General features: G+C 50.5%; 2 protein-coding genes across 2 annotated transcripts in view; one reads left to right on the forward strand and one right to left on the reverse strand.

Moving 5' to 3' along the window:
* Positions 1-37: 37 nt before the first annotated feature.
* On the forward strand, positions 38-3,449 carry LOC311369585 (2-oxoglutarate receptor 1-like). The gene is made up of 2 exons (XM_084487791.1): positions 38-630; positions 1,646-3,449. The coding sequence occupies exon 2, from the start codon at positions 1,654-1,656 to the stop codon at positions 2,731-2,733; it is 1,080 nt and encodes a 359-aa protein (XP_084343917.1). The 5' UTR covers positions 38-630; positions 1,646-1,653; the 3' UTR covers positions 2,734-3,449.
* Positions 3,450-7,611: 4,162 nt separating this feature from the next.
* The window catches only part of LOC311369871 (heparan-sulfate 6-O-sulfotransferase 3-B-like), a gene marked incomplete at both ends in the record, with an annotated part of 15,273 nt that continues 13,979 nt past the window's right edge, over positions 7,612-8,905 (reverse strand). Inside the window, 2 exon segments of the mRNA XM_084488089.1 lie at positions 7,612-7,790; positions 7,793-8,460. Of these exon segments, the coding sequence (XP_084344215.1) occupies positions 7,612-7,790; positions 7,793-8,460 (847 nt within the window).

Consider the following 8,905-nt stretch of genomic DNA (forward strand, 5'->3'; position numbering starts at 1 on the left):
AAGAATGACTTCAAACTCATTAAATATCCATTATGTTAAATTGGTATGTTTAGGTCAATTATTAAATATTCCTGAACACATCCAAACACTTCCTTGGCGGTTTCCTGTAATATTGGATAAAATACGTGCGTTGAAGTTGAGGGATGAGCTTTTCCTGGTAATCACTAACCTGTCTGAGACCAGACAGCGAAACCAATTTTTTATCTGGAAATTCCTCTGAATAAATCATTAACGGACATTGTTGTGTTGGTAACCCCCACAGTGTTCTCCCATGAGAGATGTGGCAAAGCAAGGTTTAATTAGCTTAGATCACGGTATATTTACATTGCCTTAGGATTTTACATGACAAAAATCCATTGATTCATTCTGTTGTACAAGCCCTACCTACAAAGTGATTTCTTATCTCTCACACACACACACACACACACACACACAGACAACCCCCAGGTTTGCAGACACACACGCACAAAGACACACAGACAAACACAGACACACACACAAAACAGGCAGGTAAACAGAATAGCAAAAAGGATGGTTTGGGGGCGTGTCTACAGCAGGGGCTGTGTGTGAATGTGTGTGTGAGTGTGTGTCATCACTGACTGCCGGTTGACGGACCTGCAGTTTGCTCCTGTAAGTAGATATTCATTGCTTTTGCAAAGCCATAGTCATAGTGCACGTTATACTACAAAACAACTTTACTGCAGTCCTTCCGTAATATGCCGTTGATTAGCGATCAAAATAGTTACTCTGCTTAGTTGGTGAAGTCGTTCAATTTTTAAATACGCGTGGTGAAATCAGTGATATGGCTGAATAGTTTGAACTGTGGTGTTGTTGAATGGGTTTAATGAATCAGTTATGACTGAGCTCTAGGAATCAATAAATAAACCGTCTACATTAGCAATTGAAGAGCTCATTTGAAACAGCTTACTTGAGGCAACGATCGATTGTCTGAGAAATGCTTTTGTTTGTATGCACAAACAAAAGTTTGCATTGTATGTACTTGTACATGTCATGGAAATGGACTCAGCCACGCTTAACTCAAATAAAACATTTCTTAAATGTTTAATTAACATTATCTAGCCGTATCTGTATGTTTCTACTGAAATTGTGGGCAGCGGATGTGTTGTTGTTTGCTCATGTGTGTTTGTGTTCTGCTGCCTGTGTGTTTGTGTCTCTTTCCCTGAAACACGGTGGTATAATTGGTATAATACCATATCATTAAGATTCTGATTACTCATCTTCACAATTTGTGGTTAGAAAGGCGTCTGGAAAGGTAGTTAAGAGAGAACATTGTACACTCACAGCATGTTGATGAGAAGGGAAAACATTAACCAAAACATTAACCAAAACCCCCAAAAACTGGCTGTTTTTGGGGGTTGGACTGAGTGTTAACGGTATGTGGAATTAATTTGATTACATTCAAAAATAATCTCACTGAACGCAATGACATTAAATTCAATAAATAAAATATATGCATTATTTCCTTATTATGTATATTCTTTGAATCCTCTCTTTTTTAAGGATCGATTTTAAAAATGTTTCCATTGCCAAGAACAACGTCTATTCCAAACTATTCCATAACCATCCCCACACATTATCCCCTTCCCTTTACGTACACTAAACATGTTTTCCCCCCTGACCCCAGCTCCCGCCATGCCCCCGCCCAACGTCACCAACTGCTCCGACACCATGCCCTTACTCAAGCAATTCTTCCTGCCTGCCGCCTACGGCCTCCTCTTCGCCGTGGGCCTGGTGGGCAACCTCACCGCCATCGGCGTCTACGTCACCATGCTGCGGCCGTGGAAGAGCAGCGGCGTCATCATGGTGAACCTGGCCGTGTCTGACCTCCTCCACATGCTGACCCTCCCCTTCCTGGTGGACTACTACACCCGCGGCGAGGCGTGGAACACCGGCCGCCTGACGTGCTACCTGGTGCGCGTCGCCTTCCACTTCCACCTCTACTGCAGCGTGCTGCTCCTCACCTGCTTGGCCGCCTTCCGCTGGCTGGTGGTGGCCCGGCCTCTCTGCGCCGCACAGGTGCAGCGCCGCGGCTGGGGCCTGGCGGCGTGCGCCGCGGCGTGGGCGGCCGCCATCGCCGGCGTAGGGCCCATGCCGTCCGTGCTCTCCGGGGTGGAGGTGGTGGACGGCGGGAATCGCACCACGTGCAAGGACTTTGCCAGCCAGACGTCGCTGTTCTACAGTTGGGTGCTGACGGTGTTTGGCTTCCTGTTGCCCCTGGCGATGGTGGCGGCGTGCTACGCGGGCATCGCCTGGGAGCTGGCCAAAGGGCCGTACACGGCCGGCCCCCGCCGCGCCCGCGCCCGCCGGCTGCCTCTCGCCATCCTGGCGGGGTTCGTGGTGTGCTTCCTGCCGTACCACGTCCTCCGCGCACTGAGGGTGGAGACGCTGCGGCCGTCCGGCGGGTGGTCGTGCGAGGCGAGCGAGGGCGTCCACGCGGCGTACGTAGTGTCGCGGCCGCTGACCGCCGTCAGCACGCTGTTCAACCTGGGGCTGAACACGCTGGCCGGGGGGCGCTTTCAGCGGGCCGTAGGGCGGGCCGTAGGGCGGATCTTCGGCGCGGGCCGGCAGGGGACGGGCGCCAACATCAGGAAGACGCGCGTCGTCAACGTCGCAGTAGTCCGACGGCCGTCGTGGGCGCCGAACGAGGCCGGCCGAGAAGCGACGAACGCGAACGACCCTGGGGTGGACGTCGATAAGAAGCCCAGGATGTGACCGACGCGAAGTAGTTCCAGGGCAGTACTTTTTACTAGCCTGGAAATCCAGACCCACATCTAGAAAGCTGTAGGGTCTGGCAACGAGTAATGAAAATGAGTGATGGGTCGTTCGCGAACAAATCAGTTCGAATGAACGACTCTTTAACAAGAACGAACCGACCTGAGTTCGTCTCGTTCGTCTCGTTCGTTCTCCGAGACTCGACTCCCCTGGCTGACGCGCTGACAAACTCGCGAGTCGCTGTTTCGTGGTGAGTTAGTGGTGAAATGTGTTAGTGGTGAAAGGAACTTCAAGTAACACCACATTAACACAAGTTAATGTTGTATTGATGTGTTGATTGATGATCGTTTGCACCATTGCACGACCGTGATTCGTTTGAGAATGAGAACGAGGGAGGAGCTGAGTCTGAACGACTCAGCTGAGAACCGATTCACCGCTACCGGAAACGCGATTGAACTAACGAACGAACAATTCAAACAATTCAGAAAAAATCTGAAGAATATAAGGGGTGATGTATCCAGACCAGCAGAGCTAACCAATAGATAGACTCTTGCCAAATCCGGTCGGTAAAACAGCAACGCTTTTGGCCCGCCTATATCAGATACATCAATGTGATTGGTTAATGTTCTGGGCCAGGGGAATCGGGGAGTGTATATTGTTCGTTCCCAGAATGACTCGATGAGCTAATTCAAATTGTGCTCTCGCGAGAACTCTGGATTTCCAGGGTAGTACTTTACAGGATTAAACACACATATATATATATATATATATATATATATATATATATACGTGTGCTTCCCATCCTGTAGGTCACAATGTGACTCTGACCTTGGTTCCTTACAGGTAGCCCATAATTCTGACTTTAATCTCAGGATTCTGATTTTAAAGTCATAACTCCAAAAAACGAATCACATGTGGCCCTAAATCTCTTCCGTATAAATATATGTTTTATAATATGCTTGTTTGGTTGGCTGGTTTTGTTTGCGTTTCTACCGCAGGTAAAAAAAAAAAAGAAAAAAGATTTCACAGTTCAGCAACTGCTATAGCTCACACAGTGTACCATAAAAAAAAGAATAAAAGCTGTTAAAACGAAAGCGTTTGGCTTTTTTTTTTTTCTCCGGTGTGAGTCGGGCTCACCTCCTCGCTGAGCTGGCAGAGACCCCAGGCACATTAGTCATGTCCGGCCCCGCTGCAGCGCTACTGCTGCAGAGCGACGCGCGGAGAGCGCAGACCACGGAGGAATCTCAACTAGGCTTGGAGAAACACCGGCCCGATGAGATCTACTGACAACCAACCATGCAGCGTCGGTGGTGGTGTTGCAATAGTGGCGTTTCATCTCCTGAACAAACACATGAATACCAATGTAAATATATCTATGTATGGATATGTCGTGTTCATTTATTCATTTATGTATAGGTGGTGGAGAGAGAGAGAGAGAGAGAGAGAGAGAGAGAGAGAGAGAGAGAGAGAGAGAGAGAGAGAGAGAGAGAGAGAGAGAAAAGCAGAGAGAGAGAGAGAGAGAGAGAGAGAGAGAGAGAGAGAGAGAGAGAGAAGCAGAGAAAGAGAGAAAAGCAGAGAGAGAGAGAGAAAAAAAAGCAGAGAGAGAGAGAGAAAAGCAGAGAGAGAGAGACAGTTTTTTGCTCGCTTATCCAAACAGATTTTCCGGGAGATGTTTTCTCTGTCTAACCTCCTCCTCCTCCTCCTCCTCCTCCCCTTCTGGTCATCGTAGTTGTTGAACGATAGAATGTGTTCGTCTTTTTTTTTGGTTTTGTTTGTTTGCCAAATAAACACATCACCATATTTGATCTGGTACTTCCTTTTGTCCGTCCACTGTTATCGTTCAGCTTAGCGTCCCCCACTTTTCTCTGTCTCGGTTTGGTTCATATGTTATGTTAACGTTATGTTAACGTTGTAAAAATACATTGTAGAGTTCCCACAGTGGCGGTGTTTGCAGATAGAACAAGTTAGCTCTCTCTTGTGCTGGGTCTCTTATAGCCACTGAACTAACAGCACTCAAACGAAATCACAAAAAAATAGCATTGGAATTATAAATAGTTGTGGCAATAGCAGCAGAAATATAAGTAATTGTTTCCTTTAATTAGATAGCATATTACGGTTGTAATAGCCTACTCAATATAGGTATTATGGATGTAGAGATCGCAGCAGTGCTAACTAATCGTCCTAATCAAATGTATTATAATATAAGAATATCCCAAAATCGAAATAAGTTTGTATAAAGTTATTTGTGTGTATTTTATGTCATCATTAATCATCGCAACGATTACGTAACAATGCTATGCTTTTTTTCCGCTAAACTCTGAGCTGTTGGAGGAGGGCTGCCATGCTATTTTAAGACAGTCATTTCCTTTTCCTCCAACCTTCATTTCCTCCCACTCCTTCCCTCCCCTGGCCTCCTCCTCCCCCTGCTCTCCTGTCCGTTCTCTTCTCCTTCCCTCTCCTCTTTATTTGACTTCCTCGCCTCCTTTCTTTCTCCTTTCCACCGTCTCCTCTCGTAATTTCTTCCTATCTCTTCCTTCTCTCTCTCTCTCTCCTTTCATCTCCTTTTCACTTAATTTCTCCTACTCTTGGTCGAGGTCCTATTCTCTTCTCTCCTCTTTTCTTCTCCTCTCAGGCTCTCCTCTCACCCCTCATCTCCTCTCCACCATCCCCCCCCCCCCCCCACTGCACACGTCCATCGATGGATCTCATCGACCATGCTCTCGAAATGCATTGTGGGTCCGTTCTGTCGGCTCCGTTGCCTGCGTCAAAAAGTTGAGAAATGTTCAACTTTTCAGGCAGCGACGGATCCGTTGGCCAATCGGATCGCGTTAGGCAAATACACTACTGTGACACTACTTGGACTCTGTCCAATGAAATCGCCTTTGTGATACAACCCGGGAAAACACATGGACACGTCAAAAAGCCGGCCGGCAGCGGGGGATTTAAAAATGCTACGCGAAGCAACACTCGGTTCGATTTTGCAATAACAAGCAGGAAAAAGCCGGCTCTGTTTGATTTGATCAAACAAAGCCGTCTACAAAGACTACTCCCCCATACGTCAGACACGCCCTCCGTCATCCGTCGACGGACGTGTGCCGTGTGAACGCGACGTCCCTCTGTCCTCTCCTCCCCTCCTCGGCGCTATTTTCTCCTCTTTCTCCTCTTCTCTCCCACCCCTCCTCACATTCTCCCCTGCTCCTCTTTCTCCCTCCTCCGCCCCCTCTCCCTGCCCTGAATCCTCCACCTTCAGTCAAATCCCTAAAGCGCGGGGCCACACTAAAGCAAACCCAAGGCTCTATCGGCCCCCCCGAAGGTGTGTTCGGAAGCCACCGTGGCGTCTCGTCGGGCCTCTGCGTTCTGTTTCCGTGAGTCGTTAGGTAGGAGCCAGACTGAGCGCAGTCTGAGCACTGAATGGTCGGTCTGCAGGTGAACCGGCCCTAATTGGCACCTCGCGGCGCGCTCTGCAAACGTTCCCCTGCTCCTGATGAAAGGCCTAGGACACCGGGTCCCGACGAGAAGGTCTCTCACAGCGGTGTCTCCACCTCCCCGCCGCCAATCAAAGCCTCATCGATCGCTGTGTGTGTGTGTGTGTGTGTGTGTGTGTGTGAGTGTGTAGGTGTGTGTGTGTGTGTGTGAGTGTGTAGGTGTGTGTGTTTGTGTGAGAGAGTGTATATGTGTTTGTCTGTGTGTGTGTGTGTGTGTGTGTGTCTCTATGTTGTGTGTATGTGTGTGTGTGTGTGTGTGTGTGTGTGTGTGTGTGTGTGTGTGTGTGTGTGTGCGTGTGTATGTATGGTAGTGTTTAGTGTTTTTTGTGTGTTTTTGGATGTGAGCAAGTGTGTATTTGTGTATGACTGTGTACCTGTGTGTGTGTGTGTGTGTGTGTGTGTGTGTGTCTATGTATGGGATAAAAAAAGAACAGCACACATTGAAATTTCCAATCTCACGTTAAATGCGACCTGTGCAAACATGGCGTACAAACCCATCATTACAATAACCAGTGAATTGCCTCCATAATCAATAGCCTTTGTGTATTTTAATTCAACACATTTCCTGCAAAGAAAATTGCCTCCATTTTTAGACCACAACGATCTCTTCAGAGCCTCATCATGCACAACATCAGGGGGGGCCGTCGTTGGACTTGTGAGGATGCCAAACACCACAGATTCTCCTACGATATTACATCGGTCCGTACCACGAGACGCTGTGTATGGGGGACTGTGAAGCTGGCGTCACAACACGTCGTAGCTTTTAAGCAAACATGCCTTGTTTAGCCAGCTCTGTTGTAGTCCGTTGATGGTTCGGCCTCACAAGATGGCAGCGTGACGTAACTTCCCCCGTCTCTGTGCGCTTTGTTCACAATGATTGTGATTACAAATTAGTCGGGTCATTGTCATGGCTTTTCAGGTAGCATTATTGTTCTTTTGTTTTTTTTAAAGCAATCAATTGACACATTAACAGACGATACAAAAAAAAGAAGCAGAATATAACAATGAGATGAGTCTACGTTATTCGGCATGTCCCGCGTCGTGGTGCACACACATCCATGTTAAGACATGCGTTCCATGCGTTCTGCCCGGTTACAACAGACGTGAGGAGTTACTTATTCACAAATAGTTTGAGACACGTGACAGGTACACTGGCAGAGCCTTCGAGTAGCGTCTTGAAGATACATGTTAACTGTTCTCTCTTCATTGACTCGAGAATGGGTTCAAAATCGCCATAGATCAGTTCGGATTGGGAACCATGGCGCGCACACACATTCACCAAACAATCCCAGACACAAAAACCGCAGTTTGGCCATGTAACGTTAGAACCACCATCCGCCATTCCAGCGCCGGAGCTAACATGGCGTCCTTCCATCCCCTCGCCGTCCCCACCTCACCACCGCACCACTTGACTGCTGTAATCCTCGGTGGTGGTGCCCTCCCCCGCCTCTCCCGCCATCTCCCCCCTCCTCCCTCCCCCCTCCTCCTCCTCCCCCTCCTCCTTCTCCTCCTCCTCCTCCTCCTCCCCCTCCTCCCCCCTCCTCCTCCTCCCCCCCCCCCCCCTCCCCCCCGCCTCCACACGCGCGACAGGAAGCTCCGGTACTGCTCCCTCTGCCGGCGTGCCCGCTGCCACCGCCGCCGCCGCAGCAGCCGCCGCCGCTCCTCCGCCCGCTCCCGCTGCCGCTGCGCCCGGCACCGCCGCTGGAACAGCTCCCGGGCGTACTCGTACAGCTCCACGTCCAGGGCGTTGAGCGCCGCGATCCGCCGCCGCACCTCCTCGCCCACGGCCGCGCTGGCGGCCCGCGTGCTGTTGGCCTGCGTGAAGGCGCGCAGGAAGCGCAGGCCGAACGTGCCCTCGAACAGCCGCTGCGTCTTGCGCTGGAACTCCGTCAGGCCGAAGAAGGCCATGCGCCGCAGGTTGGCCTTGGCGCTGGCCAGCAGCGCCCGCCCCCGCTGCGGCTCGCCGGCGCCCGAGGCGTTGTAGCAGCCCACCAGGCTGAGGTCGGCCAGCATGCGCACCTGCCGGTTGTTGGCCAGGTTGGAGGGGCACGCCGCGAAGTCGGCCAGGGCCACGCCCGCCCAGTCCTCGCCGGCGTAGCAGGCGGGCAGCTCGGCGCGCGTGGGCGGCCGGCCGCCGCACACGTGCGCCGCCGTCTTCCAGGTGGCGCCGCGCTGCACGTGCTTCCACTCGCTGAGGTAGCGCGACACGGGGTCCCGCAGCATCGTGATGTAGTAGAAGTTCCTGCAAGGGGCGGAGGGGGGCGGAGGGGGGGGGACGACACAGTACGGACAGAGAGAAGCCGTTGAGGAGCAGGTAGGGGTTAGAGAGTGAAGACAGAGATGGGTTATTGCGGAGGAGTTAGGGGTTAGGGGAGAGTTCAGACTCTGCCTAGCCTCCCCATCCCCCCACACCCCTCTTACGCACTTGTTGTATGTTGTACGTCCTCAAAGTCAGAAACAGTACTTAGCATTGTGTAGCATCTTGTCCTAGCTTTCTTTGTTGGATACGGGGAATGGGTTAACCTCACAATTGTTGGTGCTTGGCACTTGGTTCTATGAACATCCTTACGGTGCCGACAGCGACATATTGTTTCTCTTTCTTTCTTCTGTTTCTCTTTCTTCTGACAATTGTACTCATTGTAAGTCGCTATGGATAAGAGCGTCTGCTAAATGGTTTTACAGTACGG

Source organism: Micromesistius poutassou, assembly GCF_964030765.1.
Source record: "Micromesistius poutassou genome assembly, chromosome: 24".
In the NCBI taxonomy this organism is placed as follows: domain Eukaryota; kingdom Metazoa; phylum Chordata; class Actinopteri; order Gadiformes; family Gadidae; genus Micromesistius; species Micromesistius poutassou.